Source organism: Pocillopora verrucosa, chromosome 3, assembly GCF_036669915.1.
Source record: "Pocillopora verrucosa isolate sample1 chromosome 3, ASM3666991v2, whole genome shotgun sequence".
Lineage (NCBI taxonomy): Eukaryota > Metazoa > Cnidaria > Anthozoa > Scleractinia > Pocilloporidae > Pocillopora > Pocillopora verrucosa.
In genome coordinates this window covers 17,490,694-17,511,622 of record NC_089314.1, presented here as the reverse complement: position 1 = coordinate 17,511,622, position 20,929 = coordinate 17,490,694, and the positions used below count along the sequence as shown (strand labels likewise).

Below are 20,929 nucleotides of genomic sequence, written 5' to 3'. Positions count from 1 at the left end.
TTTGGCCGCGGGGTGTCCGCAAGGCAAGAGTTACTGTAATAACATTTACCAGTAAACCTAAAACTGATGACATTAATTTTATAAAAAAAATCCTTCAAATTAATCCATCTATTATTTTCCTTGATCAAAAGAAAACTTTTCTTTCATATAAATTGCCTTTAGAATAAATACTACTCGGGTCCACGCTAAATCCTACAACACGACGAAATCTCATAGTCCATTTGTGCTATCAGTTTTCAATGTGTTATCAGTTGTTACATCATGGTTTTTGTGTCTGGTCTTTTCGCCGTTTTAGAAGCAATTCTATGTATACTCTAGTCCTTATAATTGGTAACAACACACAAACACCCATTATTCTAAGTTACCTGCTTGTTGAACGTCGCCTTGAGCTTCGCTCATGCCGTTGATCGCCTTTTCTGCTGAGCGACCAGGAACGTGACCTAGAATGTCGAGTTTATGAAATTAAATTTTGCCAAAAGATTGCAGATTTGAACCAGAAAGAAAACCGTAAATCAACATTTACTCCAATTTACCTTCTACGTGTGTGATTGTCTTTTCTCTTCTTTCGCTTCCCCATGGAAAAAAACTTTCTGAAATGTTGACTTTTTTAAAAAACGATCCAGTAATCTCCAAGTATACTCAGTGCCCGTGCTCCGTCGAAAGCAATCCAACGTGCTCAAATGACCTATTCCTGGCATATTGTATGACATGATTGAACGTCATGCAGCGCGAGTAAGACAATAAAATCCTGGCAAGTTATTAACAAATTAACGACCCAATGCCTAACCAGTCAAGTTTGAGTCAACTAGTACTCTTTGATTCTGGTCTCCGGTGAACTATCAATCAATAAGTCCAAATACCAAGGAATACTGTATAAAATGGGTCATAAAATTTCAAAAAGCTTTAAAAATCCATGTTTAGGCGCGCATCGTAAATTATTGTTGTTATCTAGACGCCTGATCCTTGAGCCCATGGAAAACACGCTGATCCCGATCCCGAGGGCTTTGATCCCGGATCCGAGGCTGTGATCCCTGATCCCACCCTTTTTTAGGCCTTTGATCCCTGATCCCATACACCTCGTTACGACCCTGACATTAAGTGTAAACTCGCCTCATTAAGGAGGTCTTTCACTAGAAAGACAAACTACTGCTGCTCACCATGATGTTAAGCAAATACATCGTTACTTAAGTTATCGGTTTACAAGTTCAATTAAGTGAAAAATTCACTTTAATTTACTTACTTGGCGAAGCTCAGAATAAGCAATAACCCGAAATAAAACAGACAAGCATCGGGGAGATACAGCAATCCACAGAGACCAAAGCCACCTTCAATAAGGATCAATGAAGCAAAATTATTGCGGACGTTTGAATTCTAACGAGAAGCGAATACAAAACACTTGTGAACTAATAATTCTTTTCCAGTGTTATTGTTGTGAATACTGAATATACTTCATGGAAATCAACGATATTTATTACCAGGCGATATATGACCTTTTAATCTCGTGTCTGAGTTCCTAGAAAACAGCCTGCTCCACAAGGCAATTCTTTTATGTATATCGTTTGTTCATTTCGAAGAATCCGTTCCATAGTAACAAGAAAAAGGCTGACAACTATTTCAGAGTATTTCACCAGTCTGAGAGTGGAAATGCACTTTGAATTCATTTCAGTTTCTGACATCAAAACAAAAAAATACATCAATTAGGAGATGTAACTGTATAGTCTGCTTCATGAGAAGTGCTACTTTATTTGGCTTCGCTGCTTACTCTATCTTACACACTAAACTTTTAAAGCGAAAAGTAATACATTAAAGTACATCCTTGGATTTCTGGCTCAGTTTAGGGTTAAAAAAATCCGAAATTATTTACAATTAATATATTATGGACCAAAGATGACCTAAATCTTTGAGGTGAAGAAGGAGACGTCTTTCTTGACGGAAACGGTAATACTAGATCATTTGACCTCTGAATATGATTTCACTCGTTCGCTTTCCTAGAAAACGACATCCTTGGCAAGAATGGTCTGGTGCTTAGCGTTTGTTTCATTAGAACAGCTCTGTGATAATTTAGAAACAAACATAATTTTTGTATGGCCTACAATACAATTTTTTTATTGCGAAATCAGTTCTTACCAGGGTTACAGGTACTGATTTCAGACCGAGACACAAAATTGAAAATTGATAAGTTGTGTAAAGTGTAACAGAGGGGTACGCTTCTTTGTGTCGAGCTTCTTGAAACTATAATTGCGAATTCCAAGACCTAAAACTTGATGACTATAAATTTAACCTTGGTAAGGACTACATCTCCTAACGCAATCTTTTGACATCTATTTGTAAAATGACTTGCTTCAGAATTTAATTCTCTCGAATAGGGTGACCCTAACGATAATCACGAGAATGGCTTTCCTTTGTGTAAAGAATGCTGTTTTCCAGGAATACAGACATGAGATTAAAAGGTCATACAGCCTGGTATAAAGACTGTGGATTTCCTTGGGTAATATTAACTATTCACGACTACAGAACGACAAAAGATCTGTTGGTTCGCTTGAATTCGTTACTCGTTACAACTCGACCTTCTCTGGTATATTTGCCTTTACCGAGGGCAGCTTTGGTCTCTGCGCTGGTCACTGTATCTCACGCGATTGTTATTTCGGGTTATATCGCGGTTACATAAAGCTTTGCCAAGTAAGTAAATTAAGGTATATGTATCTTGTACACCGCATGCTCAAGTAATGAAGTATTTGCTCTGTATTCCAATAAACAACACACATTAGGAGACATTGATATTTGTTAATTGTTCTTCATGTGAAAGATCGCCTGTAGGTATAAAATATGTACACATGGTTCGTTTACAACCCAATTCAACATCCACTAGTTTTTTTATTCCCGGTAAAAAAGGAAACAATACTCAGTCAACTTCGTTTCGCTTTAGTGATGCTTCAAATCGTTGACTGGAAGCTAAGCTCGCCATGAATGGCAGCAACTTGACGATCATCTTCTGAATTCCCTGAAATTGATTCAGTCACGTGCTTTAGCATTAGAAATATATTTTCATATTTCTATGAAATCTCGTGAGCTTAATCACTTGCTTGATTCTCAGAAATTCCATCCGCACTTAGAATAGAAAGTTGCAAATGATGTTAGGCAGTAACGATAAATTTCAGTCGAAACTTTGAGTACTAAATGACACCAAAAAATGTTTGCAAGAAAAGAATTCCTTTTGAACAAGATAAAAATAGAAACCAAATCGATAAATCGTTGTCCAACGGATTAGTGCTGAAAAAATGTACTGCACTATCCATTGGATAGATGCTGTTTTGTAAGAAAGCGAACGAGTAAAGAGTATTTAAAGGCCAAAACGTTCAGCATTAATTTTCTCTATTTACTTGAAATATTCAGCTCATATTCGGTCCTGAACTTATTAAGTGTCAAGATTTTCGAATCGTTTGATGTATATTCTTAGACAGTCTTAAGTTTGGGACCGCACTTTAACTGCGCACCTGCGTCTCAACAGGAAGTCTGATGACTAATATGGTTTTCACGTCGAAGACAAATGAATTTAGTACTCACAGCTTTTTGATGTTGAATCTACTGATTTTCTCCATCTTTTTGCACAATGACCTGCTGCAAAGTATAACTTTCTTGCAAAGAGGGACCATTCTCAGCTCTAGAGCTTGAGAAATTTTAAACAACTAAAGAAAAAACGTTGATATCCACGCTTCCTCGTGGAACAGCCGTGGAGCTGCTGAGATGAGTTTGGTTTGATGCCTTTCTGAAATGACTTCAAAATGGATTTCGGCCGTTAGACTGGCATAGTTCGTTTATATGTAACAAAATAGATGTACAGATAGATCTAGAGTCGAAATAACCAAGGCTAAGATAAACAACAGAAGTGCAGATTTGACTCGCGTGAATTGAAGAGGTTCAATTTTGAAGAAAAGTATTTGTATACGCCTATTGTCATGTTTTGTTTTATTCACTGCAAATATTTAGCTCGTATTAGATCCTGAAGTTGGTATCAATAAGTGACAAGATTTTCATGAAAAGTTTCATAGATATTGTCATAGATATTGAGATCAAGCTTTTATTTCATGCCCTCCACCCATAAAATCTAAGGACACAATAACGTTTTCACAGCGAAGACAAATGAAATAATCACTTAGAATTATTCACCTGAAACTACTGAAGGACAAATCTTTGTGCACAATAACTTGCTTTAGAGAATAATTTTCGCGAAGGGGACGACGATGGAATTCTTTCGAGCAGGGAAAAGTTAACCGAGTAAAGAAACACACTGATATGCAAGCTTTCTCGTGGAACGGCCCCGAAGCTGCGAGATCGGTTTGACGAGTTAATGAAATGAATGAAAGTGTTCTTATATCCTAGTAAGATGATTTTATTTTGTCGATATTTTGACGATGGAACCGTTTCGCTGAAATGAACAAATAATCAGTCATGAGACGTATTTTGAATTGTCTGAAAAAAGCTATTTTCTGGGAATTCGAAAACCCCACGAGCGTTACTTACTCATCCCAGAAGCAATATTACCACAAAAGCGGTAGTGATCGATTAAACAGTGGTATGATTTCAATTCACTTGCGCCAGGTATGAGCGGAGATACACTTTTTACCGCTCTTAAATTGAGTTTGTGCTATTTTCCTCACGCTGCACTCGTCTGGAATCGTTAGGAAGGAAAAAAAAAACAAAACAAAGCATCGTATAATTATCCCACAGTATATAACCATGGTTTATAACGCGTGACTTCAACTATCCTAACAAAAAGTGAAATATTGTGTATATTGTGTATTCCTGGTCGACAAGATGTCATCGATTTGAATGCGGCCAAACTAATGGTTTGCTAATTTTTACTAACGAGGCCTCTCCAGACAAAGTTTTCTGGATTCAATTTTTGGCGTGTTTCTAATAACCTTTTTGCGCAAAAAATTTTGATGCGATGCGGAGCCATAGCTTCAAGCAATTGAAGGGGGGTGTCAGCATATCCTGATATAGTGATTACTCCATGCCCCCACCCACTTTTCAACCAAAATAACTCAAGAACCGGTTTGACGAGTTCAAATTCCTTTTTGATTGTTTAGCGAGTTGTTTTTTTTATCCGAAATAGAAGTGCATACAGAATATGTTCGCATATCTCGCAGCACAATGCAGGTGTCTTACAAAAGGAGCGTCACGTCATGATTGCAATTCCAAGACTGCAACATATCCGCAGAATTTGTATTCCGGCGGTTTGATCGCAAGAAAAAGCTCTACATGCGCTACAAGTTTATCACTGACAGTCTTGTGTGAAGCTAAGCTTAATCGATTTTGACCAAATTAATGCAATAGTTAACAAGCTGCCGACCTTAGGTATCTCAGCCATGGATCATCAAAGACAGCATTGTTTTCAAAGCCGCTCTCTCTTTGAAGAATTATCCAAGTTGTCAATTACACACTCTTTAAAAGGCAATTTTCTGGGGCAATGTTTTATAAGATGTTATTTGGCTAATAGATAACCGCAGACTACTTGCCCAGTGCGTTGCGCAGAGCTTCGGCAGCAGTTTCTGCAGCCGTTTTCCTGAGTTACTGCCATCAAATGACTTTAAATTTATAAAATGATCAGAAGATACGAAGAGAAAGAAAATTAAAAAGTATTAACTCGATGAGATCCGAGGAGAAAAAACATCTGTCATCTGTTCTGGTTTCTAATGGTTATCCTTTTTCTTTATTGCAGAAACTTACCAAGACCGGAAAACCAAACAACAGTGCCGAACCCGCCACCGAGTTCAAAGCCACTGCGGTTTTACTTTATGTTAAAGGTCTATCCGAACAGCTTCGCTATTGCCTACAACAACAAGGCGTACGCGCTCTTTTCAAGTCGGAGACTACGCTAAGATCTCAGTTAGTATGACCAAAAGACGCTGTCGACCCGGCTAAAAAAGATGGTGTAGTTTACAGGATTCCATGTGAATGCGGCAATGTGTACATCGGAGAGACTGGAAGACCTATGCAAGACAGAATTAAGGAGCACGATCGAGACATTCGACTCGCCCGTACTGAGACCTCCGCCGTTTCAGAACATGCCCACAACACCGGACACAAGCCACTCTGGAACGAAGTAAAGTTTATTGATCGTGACCCTCATTACTACACGCGCAGGGTCAAAGAGGCTATTCATATAAGACTTCACCCTAACAACAACAACGGGGATAGTGGAATAGAAATTCCAGAAGCGTGGATGCCCACGATCAAGAAACACAACAACAGGAGAGCCGTGCGACAGCGGACCGCCGAGGGAGCAAATCACTGAGTGAACAGCAAGGATCGAAATGCACCAATCAGAGCTGTTGAAAAAAAACTAATCACAGCAGAGCATCATGCTCTATAAGATCACGCATGACCAGTCGACCTCATCGCCTGAAGAAGACTAGCAGTATGCAGTCGAAACGTCGTGATCTACATCACACGTGACTTCATAGAGAGACAAAAGAAATACTTAGCTTTTTATTGTTATTCGCCACGATAAATAACCACAACCTTTTCCACGAAAAGATATGAAATATTCGATAAATGGACCCGGGCAACATTAGCTGACGGAATTTCTCTGAAAATATCCTAGATGCGTCTTTGAAGCCATTGAGGTTTTCTGGTCAGCTAAGGTCTATTGAGTAGAGGTCACTTTTATTCATATGAGAGATCGTGTGATACAGTCCTAGATAAATCTCTGAATGCATGAAAGAAGGATAAAAGTCATGAACTTACGGATCTGATATCAAAACAACTTTTCTGTCCTGGATACCAACTTCTAAATAGCTTGGAACCACAAATGCATGCTCAATTTTACGGATTCTCTTTCAAGAACAGTACGGCATCAGTTCGTTTCCAGACTATGTCTTCGCAAAAATAAAAACAAATTAGAGACCTAAGCTTCACAACATATTTTCAAAACAAAGGGATCCTTATAAAATCCAGATGTTTCCTTTTTTTCAGTACCTACCGTCAATCATTCTGGCTGCAAATGAAATTTGTTTGCATAGGACTTTGGGGGTAATCAAGAAGTTAATGTCGGAAGCAGGTGGTAAGATCTTGGCCGAGGACCTGGAAATCGTTTCTCGGCTGCAAGAGTCGTTTCGTGAAGTGCTAAAGGCAAATTCCAGTAAAGGAAGTAACTTTATTGAGAAAGTATTGTGTCATTTAATCACTGCAACCAACTACATTTTTCTTATGACGAAAAGTGCAATCTTATAAAGCAAGGTCACAAAAATGAAGAAGTCAGAAGTTCTCCAAAAAGTGCCGAGATTACTTGAACCTATTCAAGAAGTGGTGGATCATCTAACTGCCGTTGAGAGAGCGAAGAATAAAGAAACCAAATCATCAGATCACAGATGAGATTCCATACATATTTTTTACTTTCACAGATCTGCAACGGGGGGCCCATTACGCAAGACGTCCTTTTGTTTCTCAAACTGTGGGTGCAAATAGAAGAAATAGGCGTTAAGCCACGTTGGCCAATCATTGTGCGTTCTCTGCAGCTTGTGAACCGAATTATAAATTAAGATTAATTAGCAGTTCTAAATCCATGCCATCCAGTTAAACTGTACTTCCCCTACTTCAGTCACTGGAGCTAACCTCGCGTTTCGATCACAGTAACTGTAATGAAACCATTTAAAAATAATACCAACCCTTGAATTTTCAAAATGATACGAGAAAAAATTTAGGAAGTGCAGTTTTTTTCTTTCTGCAGCCATTTCCAGTTGTGAGGGCATTTCATTTCAGTGATAACAGCAGAGCCTGCAGCGCACCGTTGCGCGCGCGTAGACTGATTTGCACAAAAGCCTACAAAGTTTGGAAACCCATGCCCATAAAATTTCAGTGGTCGCAGTGTCATAGCGAGGTGGAAGTAATACTCGTAAAACCGACCCATAAGTATGAGTGCGGATTACCTCGCAATAAACTTGAAAGGGTCCGGATTTTGCTAAAATAAAAACTAGTCATAACGACAACGAAAGCTCAATTTCTGAGTAAGGCGCAGATGAATGACAATGACAATGACATTACTTTATTCAAGAGATGGAAAATGAAAAATTGTAAAAGTATCTCTCGAAAGGGGATATTCTAGAAGTTAACCCTATACAAAAGATTCCCCGAATAAAAAGACCAAAACATTATATACAGATAATTAAAAACTGTTTATCATCATCTCAATCAATATTCATTTAAATCTTTAGTCTGTTACGAAATAAAGTCAATGATCCTGCGTGTACAATATCTTTAGGCAAATTTTTCCACATATTAACGATCCGTACAAAAAAAGAAAATTTATAGCAATTTACGATAGATATTTTTACGTAGAGCTTATAATCGTGATTGGCTCTAGTGCGATTACATTTAGTAAGTTCGAAAAAGTCCGAAAAAGGAAGACTATCTATTCCCAGAACTATCTTGTAGTACTGGATCAGAGATAAAAACTCTCTTCGTTTCTCCAAAGTTTGCCAATTCAGCAGGCGGCAGCGGTCTTCATAGCTCATTTCTCCGCGTTTTTGCTTTAACACCGACCGAGATGCCCATCTTTGGACTTTTTCCAAGGATTGCCAAAGTTTGCCAATTCAGCATGCGGCAGCGGTCTTCATAGCTCATTCCTCCGCGTTTTTGCTTTAACACCGACCGAGATGCCCATCTTTGGACTTTTTCCAAGGATTCGATATCCTTTTTTTGGTAGGGGCTCCAGACGGGGACAGCGTATTCCAGTATAGGTCGTACTAACGACTTAGAGAGGCAGTAAAACGCATAGCGATTATCGTTTCAAAGTGCTCGCCTAATTATACCTAACACTTTGTTCGCCTTGTTTACTATGTAGGAAACGTGTTTACCCCAAGATAGATCGTAGTTTATTGTGACCCCTAGGTCCTCGGCACGGTCGACAGATTTTAGTTGCGTACCAAGGGAATAACTTGGCTTGGATCTGTCTCTACTGGGCGTTACACGCATAACTTCACATTTTTCAGGATTAAAGCGCAACTGCCACTTGTTAGCCCAATCGCTTAATTTGTTCAAGTCCAGCTGTAAGGCTGGTATATCCTTATCAGGCTCCATGATCTTGCCATTGATTTTAGTATCATCAGCGTAGATTTTCACGGTTGATGTAATGTTTGCCGAAATATCATTTATATAAATAACGAATAGGATTGGGCCGAGTACTGTTCCTTGAGGCACACCTGAAATCACGGGTGACTAGTCTGAACAATTGCCCCTTAACACGACACGCTGTCTTCTATTCGTCAAAAAATTTCTAATCCACAGTAGTAGAGAGCCGTCTATCCCATACCGTTGTAGTTTCAGCAGCAAACGCTCGTGTGGCACGCTGTCGAAAGCCTTAGAGAGATCTAAGAAGATGACATCCGTTTGTTGCGAGCAATTCCTAGCCTTTGCCCAGTCATTGTAACATGTAAGTAATTGTGCCAACGTCCATTTACCCCTTAGATACGCAAATTAGTCTGGATTAAAAAGATTGAGGTCTGACCAAAATTCGACCACACGGGACTTTACCACAGCTTCTGCAATCTTGCAAACAACACAAGTCAGTGATATTTGGCGGTAGTTCTCCATGAGATTTTTGCTCCCTTTCTTATAGACTGGAGTGATGTGGGCCGACTTCCATATACTTGGTGGTTGACCTTGTATTCAAAAATGAAGCCAGTGAAGATGACAACATTTGAGCACATTCTCTTAGGATGCGAGGTGATATGTAGTCGGGCCCAGGGGACTTATAATATAGACTTATTTCTTAGCAATTTCTCAACTTCCTTGGTAGAACAAAAGATGTTACATAATTTCTCATCGGTAATATATTCGAGGTCGGGAAAATTTTCATGACCCTCAACAGGAAACGCCGATGAGAAATAAGAATTCATACAATTGGCAGTGCTCAGGTCGTCGTTAAGATACGAATCGTTCACCTTTAAGGACGCTAAATCACATTTAACTTTTCTCTTTGATTGAACAAAGTTCCAAAAAGGCTTTGAACTGTTTCCGGTCTTTAGTTCATCTGCCAGATTGTTTACAAATTGCCTACGTGCAGAGTTGCACTCCTTCTTCACATAGTTGTTGAATTTACGATATTTGTTCCAATCAGACAGAGCACAGGTTTTTTTTTTGCCCTTTTATAAAGCACTTTCTTTCTTCTACACAACTTAATTAGATCCCTGCTTATCCATGGTGCATTTGAAGTTCTCTTCGCTGTCCGCCTTGGGATACACTCGTTGACAGCAGATAAAAACATATCAGACCATGCAGCCCAAATACAATCAATGTTAGTATCCATAAAGGCACAATGCCATGGAGTGTAATATAAAAGATTCCTGAGGTGATTCCAATCCGCCTTCTTAATTGAATAGCTCAACTTCTGCGATTTCCTTCCAGAGATGATTTTCTCGATAATAACATAGAGATCGAGTTATGGTCAGAGAAGGGCAGGCCAACTTTTAGATCGTAGACTAGGCAAATGTAGCGGTAAATAAATCAGTATTAAGCCGAGCTTTCTGTGACATTCACGAGATTGCGTGATAATTTGAATCTCGTTAACCTTCTTGCGATCAGGAGCTCTTCATTGACTCTCTGATTGGCCGAAAAACTTTTTGCAATCGGAAGCTCTTATCAGAGCTCATTGACTCCCTGATCCAGCAAAAACCTTTTTTCCGATCAGGAGCTCTTATGAGAACTCATTGACTCCCTCATCAACCAACAAACTCCTTGCGATCAGGAGCTCTTATTAGAGCTCATTGTCACCCTGATCGACAAACATTGAATCTCTGATTGACTAGCAAACTTCTTGCGATCAGGAGCTCTTATCAGAGCTCATTCAGTCTCTGATAAAGCATTGTCACCCCGATCGACAAACATTGAATCTCTGATTGACCAACAAACGTTTTGCAAATCAGGAGCTCTTATCAGAGCTCATTCAGTCTCTGATAAAGCAATGCATGTCTTGCGATCGGAAGCTCTTATCAGAGCTCATTGACTCCCCGATCAATCAAAAACTTCTTGCGATCAGGAGCCCTTATGGGAGCTCATTGACTCCCTGATCGACCAACAAACTTGTTGTTATTGAGGGCTCTTATCAGAGCTTATTAACTCCCCGATTGATCAGAATCTCCTTGCGATTTCGAGCTCGTATCAGAGCTCAGTGACTCAAGAATTCATCAACAACCTTCTTGCGATCGGTAGCTTTTACCAGAGCTCATTGGCTATTTGAGGAGGTTACAGGAGAAGTTACTGACACCCAAATTGACAGTCAAGCTTCTTGCGATTGGGAGATCCTCTTAGAGCGCATTGTATCTCTGGTTCATTAAAGAATTCTTGCTATCAGGAGGTCATATCAGAGCTTATTGACTCCTTGATCGACCGTTGTGATCCGGAGCTCTTATCAGAGCTCATTGACACCCCGGTCAAAAAACATATCCTCTTGTTATTGGAAGCTCATTTAGTGGACATTTAATCTCTGGTTAATCAACAGACTTCTTGCGATCAGGAGCTCTTTTTTGAGCTTATTGAGTCCCTGATCGAGCAACAAACTTTTTTTGATTGGGAGCTCTTATCTGAGCTCATTGACTCCCTGATTGAACAACGAATTTGTTTGCGATCGTGAACCCTCATCAGAGCTCAGTGACTCAAGTAATGATCAACAACCTTCTTGCGATCGGGAGCTCTTATTGGAGCCCATTGACTCCTGCTTTAATTAATTCTTCTCCTACGTTAAGCATCTGTCTATGTCACATCACTCCTACAAATATTATTTTATTGGGTTGAGTTGTTCCGGATGTATTGCTGAATGTTTACTGATCATATAAATGTTGGTACTTTCAGAACATGTGGCTATGACTGGCGTAGCGATGACCTTTAGGTACCAGGAGTTCATGATCCGACGTCAAACCTTTTGTGAAGTGGGAGTGACACTAGGTCGACTTTTTCAGGCACCTCCCTATGGTCTTCCCCTCCATGTTACCTGAGATAACTGAAAAAATGTATTTTTGCTCGGCAGAACTACTGCAAGTATTAGCTGACAGGCACTTAGTGACAAAAGTTAATGATTTCCCGCTAACATAAATAAATTGGGAAATTTATGGCGCTAATTGACCTTATTTTCGCTGGGATACGAGGGTTTAATGACTGCAATATATCTCTTTCAGCTTTCAAACTTTCAACTTTTGTATTAACTGTAACTGTTTACCATGTATATTTCTTTGAACCCTAAGCCCTCAAAGTTGTAGCAGGCGAGTCTCTAAACCGACTACCTTTGTTTTAGAATTGTGAGATTATAATTATTATGGTAGTATTTCTGTAGTTATCATATTGTAATTAAAAATTATGTGCGGAAGACAGAGTGAATATTGTTTAGTAGTTTCCGGAACCGACGAAGTCGAGGTGATTATTCAACAGTGTTCACTGAGACTGAGGCTAGTGATTCTTTTAGTATAATTGCACAGGTTCTTTTGAATTCTGTTGTAAATTCTGTCAAGAAAGAAAGTATGCACATATTTTGTTACAATTCTGTTGATTACTCATATCAAGATAAACAGGCAGTTTGAACAGTTTTATTTATTTCAATCAGCAAAAGCTGACACTTTTTTAATTTCATTATTGGAAGGACATTCCTATATCTATATGTAAAAAGCCGACAAGGAAATCAAGCATCACTCAGTTGTATAATTAAAGAGCAAAGAGCTCTATGTTAGTTTTATTTTGCTCAATATCAACGCTATGTTATCCTATTTCCCTTTTTCCTCTAACTATTACGTAGGCATTTCAGGTTGTCCTTTCGTAGCATGTTGCTTTTAAGCAACATGCTACGGAAGGACAACTTAAAATGGACAATTTAAAAGGACAATCTAAAAATGGTCGGTTCGATTTAGGCCTTGAGCTACTGTATTTCTTTTTGAATCCAAGCTTTACCATCTTTATGGAAAGCAACTTTATCGTAAGAATGTTTTTATTTTTATTTTTAATTGTTATAGTACGGTACTTTAAGTAAATAAAATAAGATGTAGGAAATAACAGTCTTTCTATAGAAATCAGATCTGGGTGGAGGTGGAGGTGGTTTGGAGGTAAAAAAAATAGTTGGGCCAAAATTCCCTCGGTATGAAATATATGCCTTTATCCATTGATATTAATTCACTCTTCAGTTATCTTTGAAGTCGATATTCCCTGAATATTGCACGATTGTGGGGTAAATTTAGATTGGATTTTAAGCGTTCAGGCTGGCAGAACTGAGTTGTCTCACACGAGTAACAAAAAAAAAAGCCGACCGGTAAGTCACGGTGATTTAGAAGCGTAAAACCTGTTTGGTAAAGCTCGAAACAGAATGGTAAATAAACAGGATACTCGTACTTGAATAAGCATTTAGCTCGAAAAGTCTCGAGTTTTCTTTTTGACTACTTTGTTTCCTTTTACAGATTATTCGCTTGTTTTTGGGACAGCGGTTGCATTTTGGGCGGGAGGTTAGCGCGTGGGAAGTTAGAGCGCGAGCGGCCAAAATTGACCCCCTCGCGCATGCCGTTTATTTGCTGTGTTACCTGTTAAAGGCCAAATAGGTTTTTCAACAAATGACTGACCATAATTCTTGATGATTAATGGACAATGACCTGTTTTCTACTGTATTTTCTGGAATACATAAAGACCCCAAGTCTTATTTCTCTATTTGCCATCGTACCCAATGTGATCGTTTTTCACTCTTACCGTCAGAGAAAGTAATAAGCTTTTCTCCCAGGTTTTCCTGTGAGACTTGAGATCTTGGGCGGGACACTTTCCACATAGTTCCTCTTTTCCACCAAGGATCATGAATAAGTTGCGGCCAACGTTTGGGGAAGCCTGACGAAATGCCAGAGAGTACCTTTGCTATGGACAAACATCTCATCCAGGGGGAGTGGCAAAACTCCCAGTCACTTCATGCCACAGAAACCTGGACAAGGTCCGGCTGAATGGTCACTTGTCTGAGTGCAGATTCTACCTTTTCCACTATTTACAATTTATCTCTGGGAAACCAGATAATTTGTGGTGCATTGAAGGAATTGAATCCTGGAGTAACAATCATTCGTGTCATTGTGATCTTCCGGGTGATGATTTGCTTGAACAGTAAATTTTTGGGGTAACTAACGGACTTTTTCGGCATCCTGAATGGAGGTCATCAGAATCAAGTAGGAGATTGTTTTCCTCTCTTATTTGATGGTGACTTTTGCTCATTTTGTCATAACAGTCGACTGAAAAGTAACACTTAATCTGCCTCTGATCGTCTCTTCTGCTGAGGTTGTCAAAACATCAGTCAATTCCTTTGTTGCGTGTTCGTAGATGTTAGATGAAACCGGTCTATATGTGGGGTTAACGGTAAAAAACGAGAACAAGTTCACTTTAGAATGCAAAACTTCATATATCTTCGTTAAACTTAAAAAAAACTATAATGTTTTCCCTCTCACGTCTATGAACATCCCAGTTTTGAAAACATCACCAAACGAATTAGAAACTAATTACAATACAAAAGTGGAAATAAATTAATCACACATAACAATAAGAAGCATGTTCCAAAAATCTAAAAACAATTTTCGCAACAATAATCGACAATAACGTTTTAAGAACGAACTTCAGTGCTTTGCAAATAAAATATCTCGGTGTGATATGTCATTTCTGAACACATTTCTAGCCCATTCTATAATCGAACCTTTAAACAGTGTTCGGTCGATGCCCCTTTCCTGCGAATAAATGTTCATTGTGCTTTTGCACCGGCTCGATGTCTACACAAGCTGTTCCTAGACCCTTTCCAGCCGTTTATCAGACACGTCTTTTAAAGTCGTCGTCGCTGTCAAAAGGTATCAAACGGAGTATGCCTACGCCCATATGGCATGTACTCCTTCGCAACGTTGGCTCGTCCCAGGGAAAGCTTTTTTTTCTCCGTTTAAAGATTTTGAACCGAATTGATAAGATTTTAAGGTCTCTTAGTTATATTACTAATGCACCAACGAAGCAGACTAAAAACTTCAATCCGATCCTTTAAATATACATTTCCCTTTATTTCCCAACACCAATAGAGTAAATTACAAAAAGATACCTAAACGACATACGGTATCCATCGTTAACAATTTTTATCGTTTAACATTATTTACCTACATTTTAACCTAGAGAGTAATACTTACCTGTTAAACATGATTTAGATTTTACGACAATAAAGGGAACTTTAAAACAAATACATAAATCAATACAAAACTTAAAACTACAATGTTGTAAGCCTTCTGTGCCTCGTGTCTACCATAAATATTAATTTTAATCGAGTCATGTAGAAACAGCTCATCATAATAAAATAAGCTACACCATTGAAGATCAAAATACTTTGTTTGAGTCTGACTTCAGTTGTTTGATACTCGTAATGGTCACTTCGTATTTTCACTTTGTTGCGCGAACAAAGGTGAGAGAAGGCAACTAACATTTTGTGGCTCTTTCATAAATTTTTTGTTCTTTCATCAAGCTATGTCACGGTTCATAAGGCTATCCAACTTAACTCCTTATTAATTTCAAAGTCTGTGAATTAGCTATTTGGCTATAACCATGTGCTTCTACTCACCATCCCCGAATGAGAGTTATCTCAAGCTCTATAAGATAAGAATTAACTTTATGACTTATGTTCTAGGTTTACTTGATTAAGTGTGATGATTCGAGTCCTTCATTTAGCTTCAAGAGGCCTTTTCGAGGTACTTGGGAGAATTCTAATTGTTTTCGTTGACTGTGAACACTAAATTTAAATTGGAAGAACAACTACCTCATTGTTGGCAAAACAATCGTTGCGTATTATATGAGGAAGATTTCAAATCATCTTCTGTGACAAAACTGTAGTAGTCGACCAAGCTATTACTGCCAACAATTAGTTCATTGTGCGACCACTTGTTTCGAATGAGGTTACCTATAATTCCCTGAATAAGCCTCTTGGGGCCTTTTGCAAATCTAATCATTCACTCTTAATCTTTGGTGAGGAAGACCCACCATCAAACTTATCAACCATCTCTTTTAAAGAGGGCAAGGTCTCCTCTAAGGTAATTTTGCACTTCATATAACGGCACCTGGACTCTTCCAATTCGCGTTTGACTTGTTTGCCCTCACGGAGCATCTGATAAATGATGTAATACTCTTGAGCCTTGCGCACGAGGAAAATCAGCACCAGGATCAAAGAACCACCTTCCCAAACGCCTGGCATGGAATCCCAATAATAGCAATCTAAAGAACGATCAAAATTGGGCAATGGAAAGAAGAGATGTAGTCACTCGCGATGTGGATAACGACATTTCGACTTCGCACTCCTTCAGAATTTGATTTGATTGATAAAGCCGACAACGTTACACGTCACCTTATGAAGCATAATGCATAGCTTTGATTGACTCGTTTTCATCGGCTGTTTTCCACTCGTTGAAGGAGGCTGTATCTTGCTTTTCGGACATCGAACTCGAGTAGTAAGAGGTATTTACGAGCTCACTATCTTGCCTTGGGAATTATTTCCTTTTATGAATAAGGTTTGACTTCGTGCAGGGTCTTAAGGGAAAGCAGTCAAGCTAAACACACCCTTTCCCACTCGTATGACATTTGTATCCTGATGCTGTCATTTTTATTTATTTTTGGCCAATGTCAGATGCAACTAAACAAACACGCTATTGCAAACAAAAGAAAGACCAACTTACGTCCAAACACTGCACTTGCGAGGAGAAGCTCTGTGATTACTTGGGAAATCGTCCACTTGATTGCAGTGTGCGCTTCTGATTCCAGTTTAGTCACCAATCCTTGTAAAATGTGTATGTCGACTCCACGTTTGGCTAAACGATCCCTTAGGATTCTCAAATCCCATTCCCATTTTTTCAAGCCGATGGTTGAATGATAAGGGAAGTTGCCAAACTGCAAAAAGATTTTGACACTTGAGATTTACTGTTAGTATACTCGGTAACTTTGCTATTCCTTTAGTTTAATTGTTACAATCTGATTGGCTACGCTACTCGCCATCTATTCCCTGATAGAGAGCGGGTACAGTGATTATCCCAACAGTGTGCCGTTATAAACAAAATTTTATGAAACTCGAGCCTGTCCTGTTGGTAACTTTTTAGGTACTTGTACATTTCCACTAAAACATTCGGATAATCGCTCTCGATTTCTATGCATAATGGTTTTTCGAGCTTCTCCCTTATCAACTATCACGCAATAGAAATCTCGAGCTCATTATTTCATTGTTGCGCTTTCGATGAGGCAGTTTAGGAGTTAGTTTTGCTGATGTTGGCAATTATTATTATAGTTGGCATTGGTTGCCGTGTAATGGTAATGATGGTAGATGGGGTGTTGATAGTAGTAATAGTACATGAAGATCGTGGGGTGGGTGGAATCAGTGACATTCATAACTGTTGTATCTGTTGTGTCACACTTTTGGGGTTTATTATTATGTTGTATATTATTATATTATATATTTATTGTTCTGGCGTTTGAAGTTCGTGATGCCATTTTTTTTTCTGGGAATTTCGAAATATTTTTGATAAACAGCTCTACAGGATACATATCCTAGGATCTGCTCTTGATTAAGCATCTTCTGTATGATCTAAACAGAGAACACACTGAAGAAAATTTGAATAAAATGCAAATACAGCACGGTCGTTATTTAAGTTAAGTAAAATAAGGCTGTGAGTATCTTGAAAGTGGACATTTACCTTTTCCCACAATTTGCTTTCCTCATGGCATATTTCCTTCAGACTAACTTTAATTTGTTCTCCGTCATGTTTCATTTTGTCTCTTCCTTCGATGTCTATTGGTGGTGTTTGCATATATTGAACCACTGTACACGCTGTGGTGGGAACAATGGCTAAGAATCCCCTTGGCAAGTTATACAAAAGTACAAGCAGGGCTGCTATGAACTCAGCCAGCCTTTTTGTCACTGGTGAAATTTCAGCATCAGTTCCACTTGGGTGACGATGAAGGACCAGCTCCGAAACTTGTCTAATACCAGTTTCTTGAACGGACCCCTTTAAAGAATCTCCATTATCCGCCATTTTGGCTCGATTTCTTCAAAGCAGGCAGGACCTGCTAGATGGAGCAGAGCTTTGAATAAGACCTACGTTCTAGTATTCTGGTTCATGCATATTCTTTATAACTCGCGATTTTCAGCCAGAAATCTTTATTCAAAGTGCCTATAACACTTTATTTATTTATACTAGATCAACATTATTTAAGGTTAATAATAACTTAGGTGTTTTAGCGCCAAATTCCCTAAACTTACTTTTGCATTGCAGAGAAGATTCCCCGATAAATAAACCGCGACAAATGGCATGTAAGTTAACATAATTTTTTTCTTTCTTTTAAGAATGATTGATAAGTAGAATCGTACGTTCCTGACTCGTGGGTAAGTTATCTAAAAAACACCTAGGACGTTGTTTTCAATTTTACCTCTAAATACTAAGAGAACTCAATTATCCTCGCCGAATGATAGCGTAATTGGATGACATTTCTTTGAAAAACCTGTCGAATGACATCGATCGCGAGCTATACTACTCGTTTAACTGATAACAACAGTCTTGTTAAATGCAATTCGTCAATCTTTCCGAACATTTCCTGAGCTATAGCATTGAGGTTTTTTTTTTTCTTTAAGAGTGCCTTAAACTTGGTGAGCTTTCTGTGTAATTCTTAGAACCCGACTAGTATCAACAAACTCAGACACATCTGGATATATGCAAATGTGCAATCATATTCGTGATGCACTAGATAATTTACTTCGGGTTCAAGAACCAGGAATCAACCAAAAACTTCTCCCAGGGGCAAAAACCATTTGCGGTACCTTTTTGCTCTCAAGTTGGAATATATGGGGAAAGAGAGAAACATGCCTAGTCTCACTGTGTTTGAATAGCTTTCGTGACCCAACTCCATAGGAAACTTTTCATTCGCGTGACGGGTCCACTTTGAAAGAAATATTCTCGCTTCTCGTCCGACACTTTTTATGAAAATTTATTTGATCATTTTCACATATCCAAAAGAAAGCAAAAGGCAGGAGGAGGGATGAGTAGAAGTCTGACCACTTGACAAGAGAATGAAAAGCTGTGATGTGTGATAAAATTCTCGGAATCCTGAACAATCATGACACACATTTTCTAAGAAACGATGAACGTATTTTCTTGTCCGAGTTTGAAATCTCACGGTACATTTAAACACGAAAATATATACTCCTCCGTTGTTGGAACCAAAATGGCATAGAACTGAGGAATTTGTCGTCGCAAGTCGATGAAGGCGAGTTCTGAAGTCGAAATATCGTAGTTTTTCACTTGAGAGAAAATCGTAATCGAAATTTTCTTCGCTTTCTCGGACGGACGTAGCTACAATGTAAAACAAATTTCTTACCCTTTACAAAGTTGATGTATGTTGAAGTTGAACCATATGACGCAGCAACTACATATAAATTTACAATACAATTTATTTGATCGATCGAATCTGTTTTTAAAATATTCACAATTCTGGCGTATTACATGAGTATGTTTTTTGGTTTCCACGAAAACATGCAGACGTATAAACCAAGTTAGCTGCTCTTGGAATGTGCTTGTAAAATTATTTATTTCCGATATTTTGTAATTTTTTTCACTTCAAATATATTAGTTTAGGTCTATGTTTTCCCATTTTAAAGCCGTTGTAAGATGTGAAAAATTACTTTGAGTCAATCGTAAGTGGAACGATCGATTGAATTTCTATCGAAGTGAATAATTGTCATTTAAGCCAAATTCAGTATTCATTCCAAGAAAAAGAGATACGTGTTGAAGATCATGACAACCTGTTTTAACTTCCTCTGCAACCTTTACAGTGAACACCGCAAGTTTGAAGATAAAACCAATTAGCGAAGAAGGTAAGAAAAGCTAACCGTTAAGGTAAAACCATTAAACTTTGAGTGATGTCGAAAAGGTCAGATTGAAGACTTATAGTTTCCTCGAAACAATGAAAACCATAACTTGTTAGAGTCTCTTCTGATCACAGGAATGATGCGAAACATCTTTTAATTTTTATTTCGTACTCAGTCTCACTAGTTTTAAACTCAGCATCCCGACTTATTGCATGCTTCAAGTCTTCGAGAAGGTTTTGTTAAGTACGTGATGATGATGTCAATTTGGCCTATGTTCACATGCTACGGCTTTTGGAAATGTTCTCGCAATTTGGTCCATCAGCTCATAATCAGTTTAACTCGCCCACACCGGTCGACATCGAAGAGAGAAACAACCAACGGGCAATGTTTTCTTGGAAGATTCTTACAGTTGAAAACGAAAATGTGCATGATACTAACGGGAATTCGATGAAGAAAATCATAGCCACGATGTCTTGAAATTTTGTCATTTAAATTGCTTTTTAGCCGTTCTGATCTAACTGCATAGCGTCTCCTGACCGTAAAGGAAAGGATTTCTCTCAAATATTTATTTTTCTTGCCCTCTTATTTTTTTTTTATTCTTATCCGTATATTTGTTTGTCGAGCGAAGAGGTATTACGGAAATCTTTCAGTTTGTTCAATGTTTTGTCCACTACCACTTCTCGATGGACAGCTCACAAAAACATTACGCCCAGGAAATCGATAGATCTTTCCCTCGTTTTCTATAAAGAAATAAGCTAAGTTAGGGAAATTAATCTTGTTTTTCATTTCTATTTGAAAGAATAGGAACTTTGGTAACCATAACCGGATGATAAATAAGCCGCAGCGAAGCAAATCGGTCGCTTGGAACACTGATTTACAGAATAATGATTAACTAGTTCTCTCAACCTTTCTTACCTTTTTTGGTTGCACAGAATGAACTGTGAAAAACTATTTACCACAATGAGGAAGCTAGGGGTTAATGCCTAACTTTTATGTCTGCTTAAAAATGAAACTGAAAATACTTTGCTGGTTGTTTTGCCGATCGTTTCATGAGCC

General features: G+C 38.5%; 1 protein-coding gene across 1 annotated transcript; it reads right to left on the bottom strand.

Annotated features, from left to right (window-relative positions):
- Window positions 1–15,264: 15,264 nt before the first annotated feature.
- LOC131780052 (uncharacterized) lies at window positions 15,265–18,071 on the bottom strand. Its single transcript, XM_059096671.2, has 3 exons — window positions 17,706–18,071; window positions 16,698–16,908; window positions 15,265–16,239 (listed from the first exon to the last, which is right to left on the bottom strand). Exons 1-3 carry the CDS (start codon window positions 18,042–18,044, stop codon window positions 15,974–15,976), a joined length of 816 nt encoding a protein of 271 aa, XP_058952654.2. The 5' UTR covers window positions 18,045–18,071; the 3' UTR covers window positions 15,265–15,973.
- Between the last annotated feature and the right edge of the window lie 2,858 nt (window positions 18,072–20,929).

Bases quoted from the DNA above. Each gene is read 5' to 3' on its own strand.
- LOC131780052 (XM_059096671.2), bottom strand. From the start codon at position 18,044: ATGGCGGATAATGGAGATTCTTTAAAGGGGTCCGTTCAAGAAACTGGT. The intron at 16,909-17,705 runs GTAAATGTCCAC...ATCTTTTTGCAG, and splicing joins AAAGCAAATTGTGGGAAAAG to TTTGGCAACTTCCCTTATCA. The intron at 16,240-16,697 runs GTAAGTTGGTCT...ATCGTTCTTTAG, and splicing joins CGCAAGTGCAGTGTTTGGAC to ATTGCTATTATTGGGATTCC.